The 25971-nt window shown below is 51.8% G+C and overlaps 11 protein-coding genes across 11 annotated transcripts; 7 read left to right on the forward strand and 4 right to left on the reverse strand.

Annotated features, from left to right (window-relative positions):
* The first annotated feature begins 95 nt into the window (after positions 1-95).
* Positions 96-2382, forward strand: BU25DRAFT_261982 (MFS general substrate transporter). Its single transcript, XM_033701741.1, has 6 exons — positions 96-677; positions 724-1002; positions 1059-1159; positions 1207-1262; positions 1314-1546; positions 1598-2382. The coding sequence occupies exons 1-6, from the start codon at positions 512-514 to the stop codon at positions 2215-2217; spliced, it is 1455 nt and encodes a 484-aa protein (XP_033564137.1). The 5' UTR covers positions 96-511; the 3' UTR covers positions 2218-2382.
* A 951-nt stretch (positions 2383-3333) lies between these two features.
* Positions 3334-4242, reverse strand: BU25DRAFT_429606 (uncharacterized protein; the record flags this gene model as incomplete). The annotated part of the gene is made up of 1 exon (XM_033708559.1): positions 3334-4242. The coding sequence occupies one exon, from the start codon at positions 4240-4242 to the stop codon at positions 3334-3336; it is 909 nt and encodes a 302-aa protein (XP_033564138.1).
* A 697-nt stretch (positions 4243-4939) lies between these two features.
* On the forward strand, positions 4940-6118 carry BU25DRAFT_456369 (uncharacterized protein; the record flags this gene model as incomplete). The annotated part of the gene is made up of 3 exons (XM_033710022.1): positions 4940-5153; positions 5202-5860; positions 5912-6118. 3 exons carry the CDS (start codon positions 4940-4942, stop codon positions 6116-6118), a joined length of 1080 nt encoding a protein of 359 aa, XP_033564139.1.
* Positions 6119-7844: 1726 nt separating this feature from the next.
* BU25DRAFT_300106 (HET-domain-containing protein) lies at positions 7845-8489 on the forward strand (the record flags this gene model as incomplete). The annotated part of the gene is made up of 1 exon (XM_033701970.1): positions 7845-8489. A coding segment is annotated over one exon (645 nt), but the record flags the coding sequence as incomplete, so codon positions are not given.
* A 1281-nt stretch (positions 8490-9770) lies between these two features.
* On the reverse strand, positions 9771-10618 carry BU25DRAFT_261949 (uncharacterized protein). The gene is made up of 2 exons (XM_033701740.1): positions 10256-10618; positions 9771-10205 (listed from the first exon to the last, which is right to left on the reverse strand). The coding sequence occupies exons 1-2, from the start codon at positions 10499-10501 to the stop codon at positions 9990-9992; spliced, it is 462 nt and encodes a 153-aa protein (XP_033564141.1). The 5' UTR covers positions 10502-10618; the 3' UTR covers positions 9771-9989.
* Positions 10619-10992: 374 nt separating this feature from the next.
* Positions 10993-12712, forward strand: BU25DRAFT_408549 (uracil-DNA glycosylase). Its single transcript, XM_033705843.1, has 3 exons — positions 10993-11452; positions 11509-11968; positions 12021-12712. The coding sequence occupies exons 1-3, from the start codon at positions 11109-11111 to the stop codon at positions 12321-12323; spliced, it is 1107 nt and encodes a 368-aa protein (XP_033564142.1). The 5' UTR covers positions 10993-11108; the 3' UTR covers positions 12324-12712.
* Positions 12713-13206: 494 nt separating this feature from the next.
* Positions 13207-13795, forward strand: BU25DRAFT_408550 (uncharacterized protein). The gene has a single exon (XM_033705844.1). The coding sequence runs from the start codon at positions 13265-13267 to the stop codon at positions 13568-13570; it is 306 nt and encodes a 101-aa protein (XP_033564143.1). The 5' UTR covers positions 13207-13264; the 3' UTR covers positions 13571-13795.
* A 1658-nt stretch (positions 13796-15453) lies between these two features.
* On the reverse strand, positions 15454-16806 carry BU25DRAFT_446801 (uncharacterized protein). Its single transcript, XM_033709507.1, has 2 exons — positions 15882-16806; positions 15454-15829 (listed from the first exon to the last, which is right to left on the reverse strand). Exon 1 carries the CDS (start codon positions 16740-16742, stop codon positions 15903-15905), a length of 840 nt encoding a protein of 279 aa, XP_033564144.1. The 5' UTR covers positions 16743-16806; the 3' UTR covers positions 15454-15829; positions 15882-15902.
* Positions 16807-17565: 759 nt separating this feature from the next.
* Positions 17566-18831, forward strand: BU25DRAFT_408551 (uncharacterized protein). The gene is made up of 3 exons (XM_033705845.1): positions 17566-17613; positions 17677-18016; positions 18070-18831. The coding sequence occupies exons 2-3, from the start codon at positions 17888-17890 to the stop codon at positions 18682-18684; spliced, it is 744 nt and encodes a 247-aa protein (XP_033564145.1). The 5' UTR covers positions 17566-17613; positions 17677-17887; the 3' UTR covers positions 18685-18831.
* A 435-nt stretch (positions 18832-19266) lies between these two features.
* BU25DRAFT_419609 (uncharacterized protein) lies at positions 19267-20571 on the forward strand (the record flags this gene model as incomplete). The annotated part of the gene is made up of 4 exons (XM_033707948.1): positions 19267-19524; positions 19577-20155; positions 20188-20262; positions 20542-20571. The coding sequence occupies 4 exons, from the start codon at positions 19267-19269 to the stop codon at positions 20569-20571; spliced, it is 942 nt and encodes a 313-aa protein (XP_033564146.1).
* Positions 20572-21249: 678 nt separating this feature from the next.
* BU25DRAFT_388049 (Piwi-domain-containing protein) lies at positions 21250-24910 on the reverse strand (the record flags this gene model as incomplete). The annotated part of the gene is made up of 10 exons (XM_033704456.1): positions 21250-21820; positions 21870-22170; positions 22221-22472; positions 22522-22742; positions 22796-22909; positions 22959-23509; positions 23565-23994; positions 24043-24362; positions 24487-24546; positions 24653-24910. The coding sequence occupies 10 exons, from the start codon at positions 24908-24910 to the stop codon at positions 21250-21252; spliced, it is 3078 nt and encodes a 1025-aa protein (XP_033564147.1).
* Positions 24911-25971: the final 1061 nt, after the last annotated feature.

A 25971-nucleotide genomic window follows, 5' to 3' on the forward strand; every position in this document is an offset into this window, starting at 1 on the left:
AGCCTACGTACTGATCTTTAGGTGCACGACGTACCCACTCAACAACCGTTGACCTACGGATAACGACTTGCGCTCCTGATAGCAGATCGACCAGTCAAAGTGGTTCTACATCGGCCGCGCAGCGCAGTCTTTCCGCTTGCTGTGGGGTTTCTTTATCGCTTCAAGATGTGCACTTGCACCTATCTCCACTTAAACACTTACGTTCGCTAAAAATGTCTCTATATGCTGTAGGGGTATCCTTATTCAGTGGACACGGCTTAGAATGCCATACATGACGCCAGGCTACCGGCGGCAAGAGAGTGCGGGATGATTCCACGCCCCCAGATTTAACCCCAGACTACTTCCCCGCATTGGCATGGTGTGCACGGGAGTAAAATCGGCTACGACGAGCTTACGCTTGATTGGCGCAGAACAAATATAGTTCATGCTGATCATTGTATAAGACGATGAAAACGACTGGTAGATTGTCTTGTAGACACCCTACGATCTCGTCTCTCTACCCAGAGCAAACATGGCGGAGCTAAGGAAACCCAGCATCTCAGACGAGAAGGTCGAAGTCATCAACGACACTGCTGGCACCCATATCGATGCTTTCGCAGAGAAGAAGCTGCTGCGGAAATGTGATCTCTACGTATTACCGCCGTTGTTTGTATTGTTCTTGCTCGCCTTCCTCGACAGTGAGTTTTGCGACCTCGACCTCAGGATCACACTGACATACCTCAGGGACCAACATTGGCAATGCAAGAATCCAAGGGCTCGAGGCAGACCTTGACATGCACAACAATGACTACAATATAGCGCTCTTCATCTTCTTTATCCCGTACATCCTCTTCGAGGTCCCATCGAACCTGGTCCTGAAAAAGCTCGCGCCATCGACATGGCTCTCACTGATCATGATACTATGGGGTGTTGCGACAGTTGGTATGGGTCTGGTCAAAAACTTCAAAGGCCTGATTGCTATGCGTGTCTTGCTGGGATTCTTCGAAGCTGGCTTGTTTCCCGGTAAGCAGAAACTTGAAGCCCTTTGCTTCATGGCTTTTGTACTGACCATCGACCAGGCTGTATCTACCTCATCTCCATGTACTATAAGCGCTACGAGCTGCAGTGGCGTCTGACGCTATTCTTCACGGCGTCGATTATCGCTGGAGCGTTCGGTGGCGTTAGATATCATTCCCGCCCGAAAAGTATGATACTGACATAACCTAGTTGCTCGCTTTTGCAATTGCGAAGATGGATGGAATCGCAGGCTATGGTGGCTGGAGGTAACGAATCTCTACCGAATACCCTAAGCATACACTGATCTAACAATCCAGATGGATCTTCATCATCGAGGGAATCGCCACCGTCGTCATGGGCATCGTCACCAAGTTTTGGTGCACAGACTGGCCAGAAACAGCACGCTTCCTTACTGAAGACGAACGAGCACTGCTCATTGCACGTCTCAGCGCCGACACTGGTGACGCTGTTATGAACCGTCTTGACATGAGGGCCGCTCGTCGCATCTTCTCTGATCCCAAGATTTACTTGGGAGTTCTAGCATACTTCGGTTAGTTGCCATTTTCAAAAAGCTGCCGTTCAGAGCTAATTCTTCTTGCAGGTATCGTCAACACGGGCTACGCTGGCTCTTTCTTCGTCCCGACTATCGTCAAAGAGCTCGGGTACACGTCCTCGGTCGCGCAAATCCGCTCCATCCCAATCTTCGTTGTCGCAACCGTGACTGCTGTTATCGCAGCTTACGTATCCGACCGTCTTCGAAACCGATACTGGCTCACCATGCTGGGCCTGGTCATTGCGTCGATAGGCTACATCATGCTGCTGGCTCAAAACAATCTCTCTGCTGGCGTCAAGTACTTCGCATTGTTCCTCATCGTCCCAGGTGGCTACATCACTCAACCCATCGTCCTGGTTTGGATGTCGAATCTTGTATCTGGACACTACAAGCGCTCCGTCAGCTCCGCTATGCAGGTGGGCTTCGGCAATATCGGTGGCATTGTGGCCTCGAATGTGTTCTTCAAGACCGAGGCGCCGAAGTATCCGACTGGGTATGGTGTAAGTCTGGGAATGCTGTGGATCTGTGGTGCTGCTTGCACGGGACTGTTCTTTCTGGTCAAGATTGAGAATAAGAAGAGGGATAAAGGGGAGAGGGACTGGAGGCTTGAGGAGCCGGATGCGGATAACCTTGGAGATGATCATCCGCACTTTAGGCTGACTACTTAGACGAGGCTGCGAGACCCTTGTAGTAGACGTCCTCTGGGGTCTGTCACAAGCGTACGTATTTGAATCCAGCGAAGCCATGTAAATATCGATCCTTGATATCCTACGTGCTAATCTTCTCGCAAACTGTTCTGGAGAGGTGTAGTCTCACCGCTACGCTTCCTTTTAAGGGGCGACACTCAGCGATTCAGGCCTGCACATCTCTCAACTGCGCCCGTGTCTGCTCATGAGCCCCCTGAGAGGCCTGCAGCCTCGTCTTGGAGCTGGCATTATCTGCTTACAATGCCTTTTTCTGTATTGCCGAGCCTGTTTCAATCATCTCAAGTTTTATCTTCAGCAGTTCGCGCTGCTTAAGGCATCATCCCTTGTCTGCGTGACGCAGTTGTAAACCCACAGGCGAGCACGTTTCTCGAGAAGACTTTCTGAAAGATCGTACAGGAGGGCTTTCGGAATCTTCTCAGACGTGCCAGTGATCGATGTAAACCCACCATTTTCTATGTACAGTCGCACAAGAAGACAACAAGCACGGCTGCCGTCAACAGTCCCCTCGTAGACGATATGAGCAGCATGCATCGACGAGTAGCAGGGTCGGTCCTCGACATCTCTTTCTACCGTGCGTGCGTTCATTGCGGCGATGATAGTGTCTTTGCTAATGTCGCCCATAAGCTTTTCAGCTAGCACAAATAGTTTGCTGAGTAAAATGAACTCCTCGCCCTTGGTCGTTTCATTTCGTCGGTGGTCTCGTCAGCGCTGTGTGCGTGTGTACAATGGTAACGGAAAGGGGACGTGGGAAGCGGATGTGTACGATTGGAAAGATCTCCCGCTTCCCGGAGCGCAGGTGTACTCTGACCAAGAAGCGGGCGGCACGTATAGCTACTGCAGTGGGGTGTTAGCGAAGTTTGTGCGAGTCCAGAGATCGAACAAGCTTTCGATTCTCGTGTTGATATCGTGCATGGGTGATGCAAACGCATGCTCAGGCCCTGAAAGACCAACCCACGTCTCGTTGTATGGACGCCTTCCCCAAGCCCGCATATATACATATAGTCAATGCTTTAAACGCCAATCATGCGCCGAAAGTCGTATTCTCAATGCAAAATTCCACCCAATTGATCTTGATCCTCACTGCCGTCTCATTTCATTCGGCGCGCAATTTTCGCTCGGCGGCAACAACCTACGGTAGCTCTCCTCGCCCGCCAAATTCGTCTCCCGGTGCTCCAAAAACGTGCGTATCCTCTCATCTCGGTCTCCGCTCATAGTAGCGTGTCGACTCCGCTGATACACGCTGCTGGCCTCCCTGTGCACCTGGTCTCTCCGCTCGACGACGCTGTTGTGGAAACCATTGAACCGCGTGCCCTGCATCACACCGCCGATTGCTACAAATGCAAAGAGCAGCGACATGAACGTGAAGTTCGACATTTGTATTGCGCGTTCTTTTTGTGGGTGCTCGGGGTCGTTCTCGCTGTACCAGCGCTCCCAGTCTTCCCATGTGGCATTGCTGCGAGGATCGGTATTCCACCTGTTTCTATCGAACTCCCAGTCGTACGGATTGTGCGAATGGCCTGAAGACGTGGGTGTGCGATGGTGACCGGCCCAGCCGGCGCCCCACGCATCGTACGCTTTCCGCTTCTCGGCGTCAGAGAGGATGTCGTGAGCGGCGACGAGCATGCGGTACCGTTCTAGACGGACGGCGAGGGGGAGGTGGTGTGTGGAGGAGCCGGGGTGGCAGCGGTCCGGATGGTAGAGTTTGACGAGGGCGTAGTAGCGGTTCTTTTTGTATGCATCGCCCTTCTTGCAGTTCAGGATCTGATACGGGGTTGGTGTGGTATGCGGGCGGATGGGCTCAGGCCAGCTGAGCAGGTCTGCATCATTGCTGTCGACGTGTTGTGCATAGGTCCGGCACTGTGTCGTGTGCTGCGGTTTTGGCGATGTATGACGACATGAGTGTGGCGAGGCGGCGTGGGTGCAGTAGAGGGGCGTGAAGGCATTGGCGTAGGACAAAAGGAGGGCGGGCGATTTCTTAGGCAGCATCCTCGCGCGAGGTCGTCTGCAGACGGGTGAGCATCTCCAGGTGGTGAGCGAGCGCAGTCATGTACTCGAGGCGTGGTGGGTAGGCGTGAATGCTAGCAGCGGGGATAAGCCGCGGCCATCGATTGGAACAGGGTCTGGCCGGGAACATGGCTCTAATCTGCTCTATTTAATCTGCTTACAGCATACGACCCCTTCGCATACGCACAGCGAGCATTCCTTCACCCTCGTCAGCCTCCACAAGACAATTCACGCCGTTGTGTCAGGAGGCAGCCATCAATGCAAGCGCGGCCACTTCCGCTCCCCCTCCAGTTTGCTATACGCCGCAAGCGAGCGGGCGCCAGCGCAGATTTGGGGCGTGCAAGGTTGATATGGTTCACTCTGAGTTTGAACTGAACTCTTAGCCTCCGGCTGCACCTGCATATTCTGTACGCGACTCTCACTTTTGGGGCAAGCGCATGAAATGCACGCCTAAAGCAGTTGGCTGCCTACCGCAAACGCGGTGTTGAGTCGGGGTAAAGTGGGCTTGGGGTGGGGTTGCTTCTAAAACGGTTGTTGTATCGTTTGCGCTAGACGACTTGCACCTGCTTCTGATATACTGTCGCTTCTGTTGATTCAGGCTTTCGTCGACCTAATGTTCGCTGCACGACACGGTCAGGGCCCAACGATAAGGGACTTGGAGCCAAAACTGGCGGCCACGATGGCGCGTGGATATGACAGCAACGGGCAGTCACGTGAGGGCTTCTTCAACCTCACTCGGCGGATGGACAATGAAGAGGAAGATCAATTCGATGTCGACCACACGATCCTCGACTTTCTAGTGTACAAGACGACAGCTACCGTATTCGAGTGGCAAGCCAGTGCGAACAAATGGGAATCTGATCTGCCTGATGCTCTGGTCACTATGACCGCTGGTAAGTGGTCTCCAGGAGGATGCGAATAAGTTCTCACTAACGATACAGAGTGGAGATCGTTTCTTTCGAAAAAGCACCAAGGCCGCCGCCTCAGTAGCCAAGCCGCTTTTCGCTCACGACTTCTGCAATTCGTTCTCCTATTGACTCATCGATACCACCCATCAACAAGATGGACAGACACAAATGGCCTCCACAGTTTACGCGATCAGAACATGAGACGAGGCAAGCTCTGGGCCAGCACACAGACGCCCGATCCAATCCTTCCCCTTGAAGGTTCATACCGAGTACCTGGCGATGAATTGTTGTTTGCCCGAGAGCAACGCATGGCAGTCCTGAGTCTACCCACAAGCTTCGACATCGGGATGTTCAACGACTCCGATCATGCTTCGCTCCACGATCTCCTTCCGTTGTTCGTTGAGCTCACAGCTGCACGTGCCAGTCTTGGTGACGAGTGGCAGCCCACATCTGGCTGGTTCGATCTGGCCGGTCAATTCATGCTCCAGGCTGTTATCGACGAATATCTTATCCATCGTCAATGTAGCACAGCAGCTTTCACATCCATCTTTGCTTTTGGGAGCTCGGGTATCCAACGGGAAGATGTCGAGGGAGCTGATATTAGGGCCGTGCGTAATGTGTTCTGCAGAGACGGTTATGCATTGGAAGAGCTACCGGAATGGACGCGCATCAGACGCCGATATGTCATAGAGGTAAGTTCAAGATCGGAGTACTGGACCAATCAACAAATTGACTAGGTGCAGGCGAGAGCGATAGCAACACTCGAAAATATTGAAAGCCGGCATTCGTATGTCAAATTCGAGGACAGCCTGGTCTCATTCCTGCAGCATCTGCACGATACCGCAGTCAAGCCTGATCTCATACAAGTTGAAGAAGGACGTATCAACATCGACGGTAACGAGCTCTCGGAGAGGAAGTCGCGAGAGATGATCAAGCGCATGAGGCTTTGAATGTTGCCGCAAAAGTACATTGCATCGCATCTGTTTTGTACGATACCCAGCACTACCAGGCATTATTACATTGAACACCATCATTCTTGATACTATTTTGGGGTTCTCTTACATCAAAAAGGTTGGATGTAGGTCACAAAGGCTATGTGTAAAGATCTGCGGGTTTTTTCCCGCCCAACTGCCATCCAAACTTCAGCCTCCGAGTTTCCGCATACATCGATGTCACCACAGCGGAGTGGAGCGCGGAGGTGAAGATGGGGCCTTTGAGCTACCATTAGGGTTTCCAGAAATAGTGCAGCGTATGGAAGCGGCTTGTAGAGATGTATCCAGTACTTGAATGTACTTGCTGCGCGAGAAGCTGATTGCCACAGGTTGCCCACGCTACATTTCGGATTCAGGACCAGTTGAGGCTATCTTTACCGCAAGAGGAAGGGAGCACTCAGAGTTTTGAGTGCGATTTGTTCGCCACCATCCCTTCCTTGTACATCACAGTGCAGCGAGAGGAGTGCTCTCTAGTGTACTGGTGGTTCAGGGAGAGAGAGGTCAGATCTCCACCTAGTATAATTGTTTCAAGCTAAGAATCATCTAGGACTGGATCTCATCCCATCATGATCACAAGGAGTGTTTAATTGCAATCTTGAATCGAGTTCCAGAGGAATGCCTTGGCGTAAGCACTAAGATGCAGTGGTGCTTCAAGCAGTGCCATAGTGGTTTGTGATTCGCTCTTCCAGCGAGCATAAGCCTATCGGAGATACGCTGTCACCTGAGCAGCTCCGCCGTATAACCTCATCTAGAGCCGGAAATTATGACTTGTGGTGCTATGAATCCATCGTAATTGTGTCCCTTTTCTTAATGTACAATGCATGTGCATTTCTCCTTGCTTGAGTTACTATAGTATTAACCCACTGGTTGACTAGCTTCTCCAGGTGTAGTGCTTGCAGTCTGACTTCTATCGGGAGTCCCTGTAATCTGCTTTGAATAGAAACTTCGACCAGGCGTATGCCTCAGGCATGAGAGAAAATTGCCGGGTCGTCACCCTTGCTCAGGACGTCATGTTGCCTAGCGTCATCAGGAGATATACTGGACACAGCCACCCTCACAAAGTGTAAAAATACGAGTTAGCATCCTCCCTTGGAGTGCTTTTGCCCTACATGGGTTCCCGAAATTTTGAATACGCCGTTTGGACCCCACAGTTACCAGCATGCCCAATTCCTCTTCTTTCCGAACTACATGTTCATTGAAAAGAAACCTACATGATACAGGCTCCCCAATCTCGAAACGCAGGAAGTCAACGTCCAATGCTGCGACTGCGAAACTTTGCAAGTCATGCCAATGTATCGATTTTCAGAAGGTCCTGGATCTGTCTGTGGTAGACCTTCAATCAGCAGGCCAAGAGGGCTATCTACTGGGTACAAGATTGGTACAAACGAGACTGAGCGATAGTTTCGCAGCTTCCTGTTCCATATGCCAGTTGTTCAGGTCAATGATAGATTTTCCGAATGCTATCTTCCAAGCCGTTCAACTTCGTGCCTACTCGGCGTTTGGCAATACACGGAAAACGAGCTTCAAAATACTTCCGAAAGACTTAAAACTCAAAGATATACCGCATCTGGCAATCGTTACCCTCAGCTCCTCGGCTTCACCATACTCAGTTGTGGGAACAAAACAGGCTTTCTGCTTGTCTACCTCAAAAAAACGCGATAGCATCGTCTCGCCAAGAATTCCATCTGCAAAGATAGACTATGCAGCTATAACGGCTTGGATTAGATGTTGTAAGACACTACATAGGTCTCTATGCAAACAGAAAAACAACATGGTGCGGCCATGGCGGCTTATCGACTGCAACACCTCCCCGCCATCTTTGGTGCTAGCCCCACAATCTGGGCCATATCTGGCTCTCAGTTATACTTGGGGCAGTAAAGGCTACAAGTACTCTACGAGTTCCACAGACGCAGTCATATCATGTCCTCCAAAAACGATCTCGGATGCAATAACTGTAACGCGAGAACTTGGTTACCGGTTTCTGTGGGTTGATGGTTACTGTATTGATCAAGATGGCGAGGAAGAGAAACATACACAAATCGATATTATGGACAAGATATATGGGGGTGCGGAACTTACCATCGTTGCTGCTGCCGGTTCAGATAACGACTATGGGTTGCCTGGAGTTTCAACAAATAGACAAGCGGACCAACTACAAGAATCGGGACCTGTAGTCCATCTGGGCGACATCCAGATAGTACGCATCGACGGAAGCCCACGAAAATCAATTCAATCCGGGACATGGGCCACAAGAGCCTGGACTTATCAAGAAGCTATCCTCTCTCAACGACTACTCTACTTCACTGATCGTGAGATCTACTTCGAATGTCATTCAATGCAGACCCGCGAAGCGATACATGGAGATTTGCGATCACTCCATTGCAAACAAGGAAAAGTTTACGCTCAGCTCAACTCTGGTCTCTTCCTAGGCAGGCTCTCCTGTCCCAGCTCTTACATCAAAGCTCGATATAAGTTCTTAATGAGATGTTATGAGCTGCTTCGACAATACACTGCAAGAAATATGAGCTGCGAAGAGGACTCTTTGAGAGCGGCTGCGGGCGTTATGAGGTATCTAGAAGGGGATAAGGTAGCAGTGTATCAACTCGCTGGAGTACCCTTTCTGTTTGACGTTGAATCTGTGGAGGAAACCCACAGATCTTTCCTGGTCAGCTTGCTTTGGGTACATCAGAAAACTTTTCCGCCACGAGAGAAGTTCCTACTACCACACCCTACTCGAAGGTATAATTTACCATCATGGTCATGGGCAGGGTGGAAAGGAGAGGTCAATTTCATCATTAGCCCCGTCCTGGACCGTGATTTGCGATACGAAAAATTCGAACCTCACGCAAAGATCACCCAGGTCATCATGGAAAATGATTTCCATTGTGACCCCTACGCGCTTTTTATCAACCCAAATGAGGCGAGGCAGAGGGTTCCACGTGCTCTGACCATTACTGCTCGCCTCCTTTGTCCAGAGTCTTTCGCGATCTCCTTTACCACCAACAAGCCAGTGTGTCGCATTACTAGCACGCTGAACCCACCCGGAATGCATCCAAATTGGGATCCATCTCTTCCCTCCTTCAAAAGCCGGCGCGGGAAGCGACAGCCGCTTCGCTATTTCCCCGGGTCCAAAGGAAAGCTTTACATATACAAAGGCCCTGATACCTCTACAAAGCTATCTGAGTTTTTCGATGTAAATCGATTCCGGTTGGTCTTGATCGGAACATGTCCTAAGGTCTGGGGTCAAAAAACTAGCGGCGCAGTGTACTTTTTGGTTGTTGAACCGGAGGGAGCTGCATTCTCCCGAGTGGGTGTTCTAGAGATAAAAGAGACGCTTGAGGCATTTAGTAAAGAGCTGCGTTTTGAAGAGCGCTCCATAACGATTGTGTGAGCATCCCTGAAGTTTGTCCCACTTTAGGCAGCCACTTGAGAAAGCCGAGTCCTCTTACTACCACTGGCCTAGTTGTTTATGCTTCCTTTATTGTATAGAATAGCTAAGTTAATCGTAACCTACAGAGGTGGGGATCAAGATTGTGAACACTGAAAACATGTACAGCAAGACATAAGCCTTAAAACTGCACTTTGACAGATGGTGGATAGAGCAAGAGAACTTGTTCTCAACGTCCTATGGATATATGTGGAATAGTGATTGCACAACGTACACTATGATACAAATCAACAATGTTTCATTTTGGGTCAAAGATTTTGAGATGACAGCGCAAATCAGGCTGCACCCCGTTATATTCTTCATTGAATCGTTATGTCGTTACTATCTCTTGTCCATCGGCAAAGCCCTGCTTGCTAGATCTAGTCCAGCGCTGCTCGTGGCTTACTGCTGGTGAGAGTGCGTAGCATGTCCACCCTGCACACCCAAGTCGTGTGCGAGCTGGCTGCCGGCCTTGAAGGTACCGTCGGGGTTACGACCGTTGTCTTCAGCACTTCCACTCTGACCCTGGTGACCGCGCTCGTGAGACGCATGGCCGCCCTTGACACCGAGGTCATGAGCAAGCTGGCTTCCGGCCTTGAAGGTGCCATCGGGGTTGCGCTGGAGGTTGTCAGTCACCCGAAGAATGTGGTTGAAAAAGTGACACTTACACCGCTGTCGTTGCTAGCACCGCTGGTGGTATCTTGGTGGTGGTGAGCAGCATGGCCTCCCTGTGCACCTAGCTCCTTTGCGAGCTCAGAGCCCTTGGTGAAGGTGCCGTCTGGGTTACGGTCTGGGCGCTGGGTGTTGGTAGACTCGTGGTGAGCGCCATGAGAAGCGTGGCCGCCCTTGGCTGCGATCTCCTTGAGCTCATCCTTGGGAAGGTTGGCAAAGTTGGCTGGGTTGCTGGATGCCATTTTGGTTGATGTCGTTGAAGGTTGATTATGGTCGAAGTTGTGTATAAGAAGACTTGATCAAATAGACGGAGAAGACTGATGTAAAGATACTCCAGGTGAGAGGAACGATACTATGATATACCCCATGTTTACCTCTCCTTCTCCACAAACTCTGACGTGATGCTGCCTAGCAATAACAAGCATCCGTAGGCAAACAAGGGCTTAGAAATACAAGCGACGCACATCTTACCTAATTTCACCTCTGATTCGATGTGTCTGAAAATTTTGGAGGGGCATCGCGATGCCAGGCCTGTCGCAGCCTGCTCGCATCCCTGCTGTTGTTTGTTCTCTCGTCAGGAGAGTCAGGAGGCCGTGACATCATTCTTGGCAACGCTTGCTACGCGCCACGCGAAACGCGCTCACACGTGCGGTTGGGTCGAGAAACAGCCAATCACAGAGCGTGCAGCGATCTTAACATCACTTCGCGCGCTTTGCTCTTCAATGCTGTGCAACTCAACCCCAGGCAACATTTCTCAACATATCGTTCCAATCTCCGCGTGTCTAACACAGAGATTATCCAATTGACTCAAACTCCATTTCATCTCGTTTCACATACACAATCGCTGAAATGAGCCTCAAGCGCAAAGCTGCTGAGGCCGCGACCGACGCGACAAAGAAGCCCAAGCCAAATGGCAGCATCACAGCCTTCTTTGGCGCGCCAAAACCTTCACCAAACGCTAAAGCTTCCTCTGCTGCTGCTGCAAAGTTCGATAGAGACGCGTGGGTCTCGAAGCTTACAGAAGAGCAGAAGGAGCTGCTACAATTGGAGCTTGACACGCTTCATGAGAGCTGGCTGCCACATCTCAAAGATGTGCTTGTCAACCCACAATTCCTGGAGCTGAAGAGGTTCTTGAAAAGGGAGCTCAGTAGTGGGAAAACAGTCTTTCCACCCATGAAGGATGTGTACTCCTGGTAGGCTGCCTTGTTTATCTTCAATTAAACGTGTGGAAGTTCACAGTGGTGGATAGGTCAAGACATACTCCGCTCAACACCGTTAAAGTCGTCATCACAGGGCAAGACCCCTACCACGGTCCCAATCAGGCCCATGGCCTCTCTTTCTCCGTCCGCCCTCCCACACCCGCGCCTCCATCCCTCCAGAACATCTACAAGGCGCTCAAGAAAGACTATCCTGACTACCAGCCACCACCAAAGAAGGGCGGTCTGTTGACACCATGGGCGGATCGAGGAGTCTTGCTATTGAACACATGCTTGACTGTGCGTAGAGGGGAGGCCAACTCACATCAAGGCAAGGGCTGGGAGCTGCTGACGCAGAAGGTCATCGATACGGTTGTGAAGGTGCGCAACAATGGTGTGGTTTTCATGGCATGGGGCTCGCCGGCACAGAAGAGGACTGTTGGCATACCAGTGGACAAGCACTTGATCTTGAAGAGTGTGCATCCCAGCCCGCTGAGTGCAATGAGGGGATTCGTAAGTTTGCAGACTCAGACAACCATGCACATGTGTGCTAACATTGTTGCAGTTCGACTGTCACCACTTTACCAAAGCGAACGAGTGGTTGGTGCAGCGTTACGGCAAGGACGGCGGCATCGACTGGGACCTAAACGTGGATCCGGAAGACATTGTCGAGCCCAGCAAGACTGGTCAGCCAACGGATCCGAAAGACAAGGCCGAGTCAAAGGACAGCGCGAATACCAAGGAGAACGAAGCACCGCCGCAGGACACATATGCAGTCGCAGAGGACAATGCCAGCGGAAAGGCCGCTGACCCTGAGGCAGAGATTGATTCAGATGAGGAAGCAGCACTGCGAGAAGCTGGGCTGTGAGCGGATTGACCCTCCACCAAGGCCAAGATTATTGTCACGCGCAAGGCACAGGGAGTATCTCTAGAGGAGCTTTTTCACGCTATCGAAGCCTTCACTACATGTTGGAATGACTATTCAGACGACTCCCTTTGAGAGAGAACGTCGGGTCGCAACGTAAGCAAGAAGCGTCGGTTGTGATTGGGGGAGCGACGATTCAAAAGACAAGGTCAGGACCACTCGTTTGGTCTCTTCTCAACACCGATATTTGAGGAGTACCCAATGTTCATGATATTGGTAGCACCCATGGGTCAGGGTTCGCTACACACAGGGGTTTCTTTTAACCTACGCTGATATAAAATCTGCCTTCAAATCTTCAACTTCCTTGACACCCGCAAAACAATAATACACTGACTCCTTCTAGAGTCTACAATCGTGAGCAAGGTACTTGCAAATAAGAGCACGTTTCTTAGGTATGTCGAACTTAGCTCCTCATAATCTAGGATTTAACACATGATAGCTACCTGTCCAGTCCAATAGTCAAAATCATAGTCGGTCGTGAGAGCGACAATAACGAGGGCAACACTGGTTATGCTCAAACATTTTTTGTGCACGAGGACCTTATCATCTCACGCTCCCGCTTCTTCGCAAAAGCTTTGAAGGACCCCAAGCCATCTGATGACCGCAACGAAAACAATGCCGACAAAATCTTGCCGTCTCCAGACGCTGACAAAGACGAGTCGGCATGGGTTGACTGCGGAAGTACAATTGTCGGCTCCAATGATGATTTTGAGATGGACAACGCCGAACAAATCTCGAAGCTATCGGCGACCACCAAAGACAGCTGCGATCCAGCTGAGGAGGACAAGGGAGTCGTCAAACTATCGGAAGTTGAACCAAAAGTGTTCGCAAACTACATTCAGCTCTTGTACAATGATGTACTTCCTGTTAGCGAGGATCCAATGATGCCCAGTACCTTCGCCAGCACTGAGGCGAAAACCAAAGCCAAGGAAGACTTCAAACACGCAATGTTGACCTCTATCAACAAAGAGGTTGCGATGCTCGCGAAGCTCTATGTCCTTTCCATAAAGTTTCAAGACACTAACTCCAAGTGCTCGATCCTTTCCGCCATGTTCGAATCAACTCTCAAACAGCGCGTGGATAGGTCATGCTACTATCCAGGCACCAGGATAGTCAAGCACATTTACAACCATACTGTGGCCTTGGATCCTATGAGGGAGTTCCTGACGAACCTTGCTGTCAACTACTAGAACTCTGGCTGGAGGAAAGATACGGCCTGCGTAGATTATCACCCCGAATACCTATACGATGTGGTCATCGGCATGGGAAAAGCTCGTGATCAACCAACAGGTGCAGCAATCCTCAATGTCACAGACATTACTCCTTTCTTCAACAAGGTCAAGGCGCTCGACAAGAAGGACGAAGAGATTGAGGCGTCATTGATCTAGGCTAGAGTTTTAGGGTATTTAGTAGGTTGATCGCCACGATAGAGTCACTGTTTTATATCTCTAATGGGGCAGATAACAGAGAAACGTTGATGTAAATTAAGTTCATACCAAACATTGATACTCGGCGTCACGCTTGTACAGTCACCGAAGAGATGCTCAACATGTTCGCAAGGAGGTCGCAAACAGGGGCACTCACAGATAAGCTAGATACATATCACTTCCATCGCTTCCAAAATTTCATCCGTGCAGCATCAAACATGTCAGTCCGCTGAGGTGCATCGTTTAGGCACTACTGATCCTGCTCAGCCACTAAAGATGAACCCTGCTCCACCACAACGAGGCTTTAGCACTGAAGATACGGAGTATGTGCCATTCCAACTACCAGATATGTTGCTGATATTACGTAGCTTCACTAGGATCTCGATTGTTAATCCATAACAAAGGCTTGACCACAGACTTCATCGTCCCTGCCACTCTAATCACCTAATGCTCCGAATTCTGCAAGACTGGACTGAAGCAATGCTGGCAACAAGGCGACGCCCGAGTTATCAATCTCTACGAGCAATATCCGAAGGTGTTCGCGTTGCATTTGCAAGTCTTGTATAGCGAGCTACTTGACTTGAAGCATACAAATACGGAAGTGTAACGCAGACTACAGGCACCGACTACGTAACACTGTGTCAGATTTATGCCCTTACCGAACCCTTTTGGGACACACGCGCAGTGAGATGCCGCTTCCACACCGCTATGTCCCTCCCCATTTGTTGAGATCAAAACACCTTCTTTACACCCAGCTCCACTGCATCTCACAACGAGCCTCCCCGCTCTAAGCTGCGGAGAGCCTATCATGCCGAGGCCGCAACTCGCAGCACCGCACACGACAGACGACAAAGCACTGCCGTAAGTCGCCCAGCTCCAGTTTTGATTCCCTTCTAACACGCAAGAGGTTCTCGACGAGTATGGTGAAGATCATAGGCGGCAAAGATGAAGTGGCGAAGGAGTTTGCCATATACGAGTTGTTCCTCGTCGCGAGCTCTAACGTATTCAAGGAGACCTTGCTATGGCGCCGCACAAGGGCTGAGTGGGAGACTTACATGGAAGATTACGACAGCCACGAGGAGGAGAGAAGGCACCATGGACAGGAGAGGTGGCGTCAAGAGGATGAAGAGCGGGCACATCGTGCAAAAGCCTAGCAGGATCTCGATGAAGAAAACACAGGTTGTGGCGAGGAGCCGGAAGATTGCGTGGACAAGCCAGAGCCCTTCGAAGACTGGCATGAACGTATCACCGCGCAGCTGGACATGAACCCCAAACAGCGACAAAAGTTCGTTTTGTGGGACGGCTAGCGTTGCAACTGGGATTGGAAGCACTACAACAAAGAGCAGGACACCTTTTGCTTCCCCAAAGAGAACACAATCGCCTTCTCGATTTACCAACATCTCATATACACCGGCCAGATTCCGAGCCATGCAGCTTCTTCACCAGATTGAAACGGAAATCGCAACGAACAAGAGCGAGTGGACGACGATGGTACCTGGACCGACTGCCTGGCCCCATACCTGTGCGACAACGCATATCGGATGCTCGCCGACCTCTACGTCCTTGCCAACAGACTCGAAGACATCCAAACGAAGAACTCGGCAGTCGCAGCAATCATCTCCAAGTGCACACACGAAGCAGCAAGTACCTCCCAGGCCGCTGCAGTCAGAACCATCTACAAACGGACCAAGAAGCGCTGCGCCGGTAGAAAAGCATTAGTGGACGGCTTCATGCACTATGGTCACCTTATCCCAATCGATCTAGGTAGCGCTTTGCGAGAAGGATATTACCCCAAGGGCTTCTTCTTGGACTTGGCAGAGTCGATGATGCGGGTTTGCTCACGGCCTGCCCTTGGTCTACCCAGTGACAGAGGATGAGATGGGCTGGCGCATATGCAAGGGCGCACCTGCTCTGGAGACCAAGAAGACTTTCAAGGGTGAGGATGTGGATCTGCTGGGATGAAGATCGACCGTGATCGGCTTCGCCAAGCTCGTGGAACGCTTATCGGATAAAGAAAGGGACCTGGCCATGGATCAGATAACGTGCTAAGAAGATCCGTCGGGATGGGTTGTACCCTTGTAACTTAAATCAAAGCCTACTCTTCTTCCTCTTCAAAACTACCCAAGAAGCTCTCCTTAGAAACAAACACTTCAGCCTCAAAACCCTGCCATCGCTTCCGCGCCACAACGCCCATCCTCTCTTCCTCGAACAATGTTGAAAACACACTAGCTGCCCCATACACCTTCTCATCCCACACATCTATACACAGCCACTTGAAGCCTGGCAAGCTATCTACTATATACTCAGCCAGCTCTACATACGCCCCCTCAACATCAGCTACATTACAATCCTCTTCATACGTCTGCACCAGCAGAGTCAAAATCTCCACATTCGCGCGAGCTCTCTCACTCAATCGCCCGAGCCACTGTAATGTAGCATACGCCTGATATCTACCTCTTGGACACGGGCCGGTGAGGAAGAAGAAGTCCCTGTCGCGGTACAGAAAGGGGAGTGCTTCGCTGTAGATCTGCTTCGAGACTTGAAGGATTGCTGATGTGGGGCGGAGTTTGAGTTCGTCTGCTGAGGCAGGGCGGAGGATGTTGAACTGGCCGTGTGCGGTTTGCAAGACCCATAGTCCGTTGCGCGGGGAGGTGAAGTGGATGTCTGGGCCAATGCACTTGTAGCGTGTGTAGATGTGAGAGTCATGGGGACTATCATCGTAATGGATGTCTTCTCGTGGGCATGAGCAGAGGTCGATTTGCGTTGAGCCGGCGAACGTGGTGTTGCTGGGTTTGTCCAAGTACAGCCAGTTTAGTGTGTAGTTAATCGTTGTGACGTCCTCTTCTGGGTGTGGTAGGAGGAGGTAGGCGTATATCTTTTCTCGTATCGAGGTTGGAAGGTCTAGAAACCGCGAGGTAGAGACTTTCGCTGACATGTAGATAGGCAGACGAAGAGACAGACAGACAGACAGTAGGATCCAGAACAAGAAGAAGTAAGTTCTATAGGAAGTGCATAAAGTTCTTAGATCATAGAAAGGCAAGTACCTACTCACATGGAGAGCCAGCTCACCGGCGCAACACCTAGAATAGCACGGCACGCAGACCGCCTCTTACGACGTAAGGACAACAACAAGCGTACAAATACATACAGTCGGCCCAATGAGGCAATATGGTCGCCTGGTTGCCAAATATAGCAAGCCGTGTTGGAAGCTGGAATGTGTAAGACCAACTGGCGCTGGCGCTGACTGACGATGGTGCTTGGCCAGCCTCAAACCCAAGACCGCAACAAAGACCCGCGCAGAATATCAAGAACGCTATGCATATGCAACATGAACAAGCGACTAAATTCTGCAAGGCGCTCCATTCTGGCGCAAGCACCATCCTTCAACCACATACAAGACAGATCACAGGGGACAAAGGTATGTACCGTCCAATTTATTTACCTTCGCTCCACCAGGTCAAAAACCACGAAGAGAAGGGGGTAAGCAGACGCAATATGCTCTAACCTCCGTTTTCCCCTCCATCATCCTCATTTGAACGAAGAGCAGAGTGAATACGAAGGCATTCAGTTTATGTGAAGAAACAAAAGGTTTCAAGAGGCGCGCGCACGATAGGGAAAAATGAGATTTGCGATGACTAAACGGAGCTAGTACGATGCGGTTAGGCGCTTTGAGCAGCGAATTGGGGATGGCGCATTTGCGAGAGTGAGATAATGGTGGGGCTGAAATGGTGGGGCGGGACTTTTGTCTGAAGGGTTCAGTGACTCCTGATACAGAGTGTAAGCCGGGTTGTTTGATTCGACAAAGAGTAGGTGTTTGATTCTGATCCCTTGAACCTGGGCACAGAAAACTGACGATCCTCTTTTTGAAGTTTTGCTCTTCTACAAAATCTCTCGACTACCAGAACCTAACCACCAACGCACCACTTCTTCACGTACAACAAGGTACGACACTGAACCAAGCACACGAGACACGATCGCCGGTGCATTCACAACATCCACGCACACTCGACCTCACCCACGAGCACGAGTGAACACACGTTAAGGCACATAACCTTTTACACACTCACACACAACAACACCATGTCTTCACGTGGAGGCGGTCGCGGTCGCGGTGGCAAGTTCAACAAAGTCAAGCGCGGAGGAGGCCACAAGTTTTCAAGAGACCTGCAGCCGCTCAACGCAGATGGCGAGGTCGCAGGCATGTGGGGCGTACGTACAGTCGACTGCACTGTAGCGTGGATCCGCAGTTAACAGCCCTACAGGAGCCCGTCGAAAAGGTGGAGGATGAATCCAGCGAAGAGTCCTCTGAGGAAGATTCCAGCGAGGACGACGAAGACAAGCCAAAGGAGGAGGAGATGACCCGTGAGCAGCGCCGCGACGCCGCGAAAGCCCGCAAGCAAGCAGCGATAGCGAAGAAGAACAAGATCGAGGTCGGCGACATGCCCACGTCAGACGAAGAGAGCAGCGACGACAACATGCCCGCGAACCCCAACCACACTGCCAAAGCCCGCCAACAGGCCTCGAAGGCGCCTGTCGACCCCGAGGCAGCCCCAGCAGCTGCCAACAAGGGCAAGGCCAAGCAGGATACCTCTCAACTGTCCCGTCGTGAGCGCGAGGCTCTTGAGAAGCAACAAGCGAAGGAGCGTTATGACAAGCTACACGCAGAGGGTAAGACTGACCAAGCGCGTGCCGATCTCGAGCGTCTCAAGCTCGTCAAGGAGCGCCGTGAGGCCGAGGCTGCGCGCAAGAAGGCTGAGGCTGAGGAGCGTGCGGAGCTGGAGAAGGAGAAGGCTGAGCTTATGGCGCGCGAGGCTCGCAGGAGAGAGCAGGCTATGGGCAAGGCCAACCGCTTGGCCAAGGGTGGAAAGAAGAAATAAACCGTTGTTGAGGTTTCTGTCAATTGCGAGCATGCATGCACTTACTACTACATATCTTGCGCGTATGTGTGGTCTGGTGACTGCGTTATGCATAGCATGCGGATGGATTGGTTCGCTGCTTTTGCGGTTGCTAGTGGTAGATGTGCACATGAAGAGTTCTGCCTTGATCTTTGCCAGCTACAAGCTTACGATCATCAAAGCAAGTACATCGATAGACATCTACTTCCTTGGCTTGCCAATTCGGACTCTTGAATGCTCGTGTTGCGTCTGACGCCGCCCTATTGACACGCGTTGAACTTGTACTGCGCACGCCCTACAAGTTGACTGTGTCGTACACAAGCTGAATGGACCAATGCGTATGGTCTGGAAACTTCGAAGGCCGCGAAAATCTCGTGAATCGAAATCAAAGGCCATGAGCGCCCTTGAGCGTTGCAGCCACACCAGTGGCGCGCCGCTCCAGATCTCCAACTTCAGAGCATCGTCATCATCCACTCCAGCACATAAATATTATCATGCCTCTGTCGATGCTCGCCACTACGCGCCTGTGGCTTCACACAACGACTTCGCGACATATCAAAGATCATGGCTGAGCCAATACCTGCCGAGGAACAGTCCAATTATGAGACCTTCCGCGATTGCATGAGCGAACCTGTTATGAAGGCACTGGCCCTGCCAGCCGAGAAAGAGAAGCCCAAGAAGAAAAGAATGGCCAAGAAGAGTGCAAAGTACAAGCCAGTAGGCATGTTCGCACCCGCCAAACCACAGGTCGAAAGCCCCAGCACAACCTCGATCAGCGCTCCCTCGGCAACAGACGCCGAGGACTTGGGCGAATTCATCGACGTACGCTCCCACCCATTGCCCTCTCATCACACACCCAGCTAACGACCCGCAGTACCTAAGCAGCCTCATATTCCCCTCGCTCCCCGCAGACCTGCGCACCCTCTCATACCCTAAATTCCGCGACTCGGCCACACTGCAAGACGCCTACACAACCCCCCTCTCAGCATTAACATACACACACCTCCTCTCCACCGTCCCACCCGACGCAATCGACAGCCTAGAATCCTACTTCCTCCTCCCTTCCCCCAGCGACACGCACGACGCCCACAACCTCCTCACGCCCGTATTCACCTCATACTGTCACACCGTCACACTGCCGCCTCCAATCTGGGCGACAACTCGAACCTCGGAGTGTGAATTGTGCGAGAGGGACTGGGTGCCGCTTACGTATCATCATTTGATTCCGAAGAGCACGCATGAGCGGGTTAGGAAGAGGGGGTGGCATGATGAGGAGGTGTTGAATAGTGTGGCGTGGTTGTGCAGGGCGTGTCATAGTTTTGTGCATCGGTTGGCGAGCAACGAGGGGCTGGCAAGATACTACTTTACGGTGGATTTGATTCGGGAGGGAGGCGTGGACGGGGATGAGGAGAAAGCGCAGGAGGTTGAGGGATGGGTTAAGTGGGTCGGGGGTGTGCGTTGGAAGAGTAGATGATAAGGGAAAAGTCTACAAAGGGACGGGTCGCTGACGAGGTGTTGGCTATGGAAATAGCCGGCGTTGTGGGACTTGTCCTTCAGGCTGTGAGTTTGATAGACTTCGAAGTATGCCACTATCGCTGGTTTGCCGCGAAGAATTCGATACGCCCATACTTGGACATGAGCTCCCAACTTTGGCTCTCCTTCCTGTAACGCTGGGCATTCTGCCTTGTAGCAAGTCAGCATCTTCCCCAACGCCCGCATTCTTCATCAGCTTGACAATCTTGCATCTCCAGCCCATGCACTACCTTTTCCTTCCTCCGCACTTCTGAGTTCGCCCATGCCGTCTACGTTCACGCTTTTTTGCTTACTCTTCAGATCCAGGTTATGCAAGATACATCGCCATATGTGTAGATATCTCCTTCGCATGAGCTGCGGCATGCTGTCTCAGGCAAGAAGCCTTCGCTCAACAATGCTGGCTACTGTGATATAGTGGCCAGACTGTTGATGCGAAGCTTTCTGCGAGCTCGAAATGACAGCGAAGGGTTGCGGTATGATATCGCAAGACCGTGAAGGTAGTCAATATCAACTGCCGAGTCCTGACAAATTGCCGAATATTTGTCGTGTATCATGGGCACACGTCGACATTGAAGGTTACTTGGAGACTCTAAGTTAGTAAACTCTTCTCGCAATCACATCCAATCTTACCGATGCCAACAGCGAAAGACTATCCGTCAGCAAGCTTCAAGCGAAGGGGAAGTGAAGAGTGTGGCTGCACCGGTGGATTGATTTATGTAACGACCCAAAGTTCCACTTATAGATAGTATCGTGCAGCATCCTAGAGGCTGTCAATGCTGCTACCACCGCAGATTGAACATAAGAAAAAAAAGCATAACCTGAACCGCCAAACTTTCTCTCCGCCAGCAAGTCTGATGTGTCGCCGACGCTCGACATGCAAAGTTGGCCGTGCCATCATCCTGGCCATCACCATCGCTCTTCATTCAATCAACCCTACCATTAACCCAGGCATGACCATAGAGTCATTCACGACTTCTCAGAGCCACGTCCAAACCTGAACACCTCGACAACACCTTAGACGTACCACATAACATCCTTCAGGCCACGAGCGTTCTGCAGAGGCATAAGGGGAGGAACCTCGACGTTGCGGCTGGAACTACCAGTGTCAGAAGTGCGGTCAGCGTGCGACTCCTTCTTGCCGGAAGAGACAGGGCTATCGTTAAGGTGAGCACGGGCGCGGTCGGCAGCCAAGTGGGCATAATAGACCGCAGGGTGTAGGGAAACTGGGGTGGTGGAGCGGACATAGTGGTATGAGTGCTCGAAGATGAACTGCTGGAGCTCGGCGGCAAGCCACTCGCCCTCGTTGAGGATGCACTGGTAGTGGATAGGGCGGGCGGTACCCTTGATGGCGACGTGCGAGCACATGTAGAAGTCGAATTCGAATGGGTGTGTGCAGCCCGACTCCACGAGAGTACCGGGAAAAGGGTTGCCGTTGCGATCACCCTTGCCGGCATCGGGGAAGAAGCGAATATGGTGGCGCTTGCCGGCAATCACAACAGTGAACTTCGGCATCGTGCCACCGAGCTGGCTGAAGAAGGCTTTCATGTCTCGTACCTCCTCTTCGAGCACAGCAGCGTATTGACCCCTGGAGGTTGTTAGCATATTTCCAAGGAAAAGATTAAGGGATGTCCTACTCTGATACGCCGTCTCTAATATATAGGACACGCGCTGGCGCCTTGCCTTGTCCGAGACGCTGCATCCAGTTCTTGGCCATGGGGCCGAAGTGGTCATGGATGTTGGAAGAGGTAATCATCTCGACACGGTTGCCGTTGGTCTGGACATCAGCCCAGTACTTGGCGAAGAAGGGGTCGGCCGAGACAGTTATGGCGGCCAACGAAGCAGCTTGATCAGATCCAGCACCGGGAGCAGGGTGGGAAACGTCAGCACCGACGACCATGGTGGGGGTGGAGGTGGCCTTGGGGTTGAGCTTGGGGACTGGTAAAGTGTTAGCATACATGAGAAAATTACAGGGTTGGGGCACTTACTAAGACCGCTCTTCGCAACGGAGGTAGCACCACCCAACTTGGCGTTGACCTTCATGCAGACGTTGGAGATGTACTGAGGAGACGCTGACATGACGTGCTTGGCCTGAAGAACTTGGGATGGAACACCGAAGCGGATGTCGCAGGACTTCTTGATGCGGCGGTACACATCCACATTGCGGTCATTGACAATGAACATCAGGAAACCGGGCATCGTATTGTAGCGGTTTCCGGTCTGGTTCCAGGCCTTCGCAACTGTGGAATGTTAGTGATGAATTGAAGTAAGCTTAAGGACGCGACTTACCGAGTTCACCCCCATCAGCAAGGTTACCCTGGCCGATCCATGGCTTCTTGCCGTGCTTTGGGTGCGCATCGAAAAACCCACCGTGGCTCTCGTAGATCTGGACAAACTTCTGCACGAAGGATTCGACAGCCGCTAGTGGGGGTGCTCGGGGGTGCTGGATGACGCAGACACCCCAGGCGCGGAGGTGACGCTGGCCGTTGGTCATAGCGAACTTGCGGCCACTGCAATTTAATGAGCTGACTGTGTATGGAAGGGTAAAATGGAATGAACGTACTCAAGGCGCCACCGACCGGCAATCATGTCCTGTGGCTTGATGGTTGCCTCTTTCGAGCCGGCACCGAACTGAACGATCGGAGAGGGCAGAATGCGAGCTTTAACCTTGGAAGGGCTGTGAAATGTTAGCAACAAACAGTATGGTAAGGCCAGAAGTCACTCACTTGAGATTGACCTGAAGCCCGTAGTGCTTAAGGTAAGGATCGTTAGCCCAGTTCAGAAGGCGAACTCCGTGCTGAACTGCAGTCCAACGCTCCTTGGGGAGGGTAACAGCGAACTTGATCATGTTCGAAGTCTGTATGTCGCTCAGCTTTGTGTTGTAACGCTGATTAGCATCAATGCGTAGAACGTCCATTGGCATGTAGACGGGCGAGCCACGGATCTTCTTGGTCATCTTGACCACGGGGATGCCTGCAATGACGTTGATGTTGTACTTCTTCTTGAAGTACTGGGCGACGGAGATCTGTTTTCGGTCCTTATCAAGAACACCAGGGCGACGGTCGCCGGGGTCAGGGAATGTGGCCTGATTGGCATCCTTGGGAACGATCTCGTCGATAGTCCACTGCACGTGAGGTGTCGTGTGAGTGGCAGTTACTCCGACCTTTCTGAAGGCGCCGAAGTCCTTGCGGAGCATAGACTTCCTCCAGTCACGCTGGGCTTCCTTGAGGCGCTGGGCGAGCTGGGGTGGGTTGCAATTGAAAACTTGGCTCACAGCCTGAGTGATGTCAGTGAAACTTTCGAATGATGGGGAGATGCAGGTCACAACTTACACGAGTGAGCTCTTGGGAGCGCCAGAAGGTGCCGTTCGCGACATCGACATTGACAGACAAGGACTTGTTGAACTTATTGTCGAGGACAGGGCGAAGAGAGGCGAAGACGCCCTTGAAAGCTTCAACACCTCCACCAAGATCAAAGCGCTGCTCACCGCGCTGGAAGAAGGACTTCTTGATCTGAGTGTATTGCTGAGATGGGTACTCGCGCATGACATGGTCGAGGAAGTTGATCGTGTCGATGCATTCGGTGGACCAGGAGGCCTGGCCGTCCAGGAAGGCTTGAAGACCGCTGAAGTGGACTTGACGAGTCCAGCGAAGGTGGATGGTGTGCTTGTTGCCGCGAGCCCCGGCCTTGGTCTCCCTGCCCTCTTCGGCGTCGAGGTCGACAGTGATGCGGTTGTCGTCACGAGGAAGACGCTTGCCAGACCTGTGACGTGTCAGTGGAAGTCGATGTATAAGAGCGAGGTGCACTTACCAAGCAAGCTTGTGACCATCCCACACCCAAAGGTTGGCAGGCTCGCCCAGCTCGGACTTGACGGCCTTGGAACCCCAGATCTTCTGGAGGAGCTTGCGCTTCGTGTAATCTTTGGAATCTCCAGAGTAGGCGACGTCGTACTGGTGGACAATGGTGTTGGGCGCCTTGATGACGTTGAAGGTATTCAGGGTGATCGTGGTCTCCTTGCCATAAGAGTTGAAGTTCTTCGGTCGCTGAGGAAGCGCAGCAGGGATAGAGAGCTGGGGATCGTGTGAGTTAAACTCCATGTTCGCATGGCGAGGGCGGTAGGAGTATATGTCCTGGTACATGGGGATAACCCTGGAAGACATGATGAAAGAGAGGGAATGCCAAAAATACAGGTAAATATACAACGACAATGTGGAAGGGGTAAGAACGAATGAAGATATGGAATGTTTCGAAAACAATGAGTGGATGTGTGTGCAAAATGCGGAAGTGGAAAAGGGAGGAGGAGGCGTATCTATGCTATGCATCCAGCACCTTGCGAGGTCGGCGTTCGAAAGCTCGACGTTTGCATAGTGTGGATGCATGGCAATCGTTTGCTTGCATGCATGCATATACGGGCTGAGACAGGGGCGTTTGCACTTACTCCGCGAGCTGTGTACCAGCCGGACATGCCGAGGAACTCGGACAAGTTCTTCAGATCATTGGGCTTTGTGTAGTTGAGGACGCCAGCGCCGTGACCATGGGGGTCCTTGTTGCCGTCATACTTGTTGATCGAACGCTGCGTTGGGTCGCGCGATGCCGAGGAGTTGCCAGAAGAGCGAGCAGCCTGCTGCTGCTGCTGCTGCTTCTCCTTCTGCGCGCGCTGCTTCGCTGGGCCGGCCATTGCGAACTCTGCGACATGTTAGCGGTGTGTAAGATTGGATGTGGTGTCACAAGGCGCATGTCGGAAACCGTTTGACTGCCTCCGCACTGCGGGTAGCCGCTATAACCACGACGCGCGACTATCCGAAGCTGCAACAGGTGATGTACCTTGATCTCAAATGCTTGGGTTGAGAAGAGGGCGTCGTATGCGTTTGCGGGCAGATCGCAGATTGGCCTGGGTGTGTTCAGTAAGGATGCTCGAAAAAGAGAGCTGAACACCTATATGCTCAAATGCAAGAGAGCAATCGAGAACGACAGCGAGGTGAGGTATGTGAGTCGTGCCAAAAGGGAGCGTCACAGTGTTGATGTAGTAAGAAAGTAGTGGAGAGAAGCGGAGAGAAGTGGAGAGAAGTGGAGAGAAGGCGGAGAGAAGGCGGAGAGAAGGCGGAGAGAAGGCGGAGAGAAGGCGGAGAGAAGGTGGAGAGAAGGTGGAGTGAAGGTGATGGAGAGCGAGCTCAAAAGATATAGTGTGGGTGGGGCATGTGACGTCAAAACGAGAAGGGCAAGAGCGCATAGGCGCCATATTGACGCCGAGGTTCACCTCCAAAAGAAGCGGTCGCAGAGCGGGCACAAGTTTTGGTGGTTAACCTAGCGAGCAGCCAATGGGTGCGGGCTCAGGAATATGCGAGGGAGCTGTGAGTGGAAGATACATACCTCAAAGTCTTGAGAGCGGAGGTCTGGCCTGCAGAGGTGTGGACTGTACTGCTTGCAGTAGTGTGCTTGTCGATCCTGCTCGTAATATCGTCAAAATGCAGAGCTGGTGTCGTATTGGTGTGGTGGAGGGTTGATGGCGTGGTCATTTGTTTCCCAGTCGAGTAACTGACTGAAAATTGAGAGTTGTTGCGAGGTGGAGGAAGCAAGTTGACGGTCTCGTATGGTTTGCTTATATTCCCCCAGGTCCAACAGTGGTGCGCGCTAGGTGACTAGTGAGGCTTTCGAGAGGCGCGGAGCCGGTGAGAGAAGCCTCCCTGAAGGCCAAATCCGCCCTAGTAAGAGAGTAAAGCGTAGAGTTGGCGGCGAGTT

This window comes from Macroventuria anomochaeta, assembly GCF_010093625.1.
Source record: "Macroventuria anomochaeta strain CBS 525.71 unplaced genomic scaffold BU25scaffold_8, whole genome shotgun sequence".
Classification (NCBI taxonomy): Eukaryota; Fungi; Ascomycota; class Dothideomycetes; order Pleosporales; family Didymellaceae; genus Macroventuria; species Macroventuria anomochaeta.

Excerpts from the sequence above, each read along its gene's own strand:
- BU25DRAFT_261982 (XM_033701741.1), top strand. The coding sequence starts at position 512 with ATGGCGGAGCTAAGGAAACCCAGCATCTCAGACGAGAAGGTCGAAGTC. Across the intron at positions 678-723 it reads CTTGCTCGCCTTCCTCGACA|GGACCAACATTGGCAATGCA; the intron begins GTGAGTTTTGCG and ends GACATACCTCAG. Across the intron at positions 1,547-1,597 it reads GGGAGTTCTAGCATACTTCG|GTATCGTCAACACGGGCTAC; the intron begins GTTAGTTGCCAT and ends TTCTTCTTGCAG.
- BU25DRAFT_408551 (XM_033705845.1), top strand. The coding sequence starts at position 17,888 with ATGTCTTCACGTGGAGGCGGTCGCGGTCGCGGTGGCAAGTTCAACAAA. Across the intron at positions 18,017-18,069 it reads AGGTCGCAGGCATGTGGGGC|GAGCCCGTCGAAAAGGTGGA; the intron begins GTACGTACAGTC and ends ACAGCCCTACAG.
- BU25DRAFT_408550 (XM_033705844.1), top strand. The coding sequence starts at position 13,265 with ATGCCCAGTACCTTCGCCAGCACTGAGGCGAAAACCAAAGCCAAGGAA.
- BU25DRAFT_446801 (XM_033709507.1), bottom strand. The coding sequence starts at position 16,742 with ATGTCAGCGAAAGTCTCTACCTCGCGGTTTCTAGACCTTCCAACCTCG.
- BU25DRAFT_408549 (XM_033705843.1), top strand. The coding sequence starts at position 11,109 with ATGAGCCTCAAGCGCAAAGCTGCTGAGGCCGCGACCGACGCGACAAAG. Across the intron at positions 11,453-11,508 it reads ATGAAGGATGTGTACTCCTG|GTCAAGACATACTCCGCTCA; the intron begins GTAGGCTGCCTT and ends AGTGGTGGATAG. Across the intron at positions 11,969-12,020 it reads TGAGTGCAATGAGGGGATTC|TTCGACTGTCACCACTTTAC; the intron begins GTAAGTTTGCAG and ends ACATTGTTGCAG.
- BU25DRAFT_261949 (XM_033701740.1), bottom strand. The coding sequence starts at position 10,501 with ATGGCATCCAGCAACCCAGCCAACTTTGCCAACCTTCCCAAGGATGAG. Across the intron at positions 10,206-10,255 it reads GTGCTAGCAACGACAGCGGT|CGCAACCCCGATGGCACCTT; the intron begins GTAAGTGTCACT and ends GACAACCTCCAG.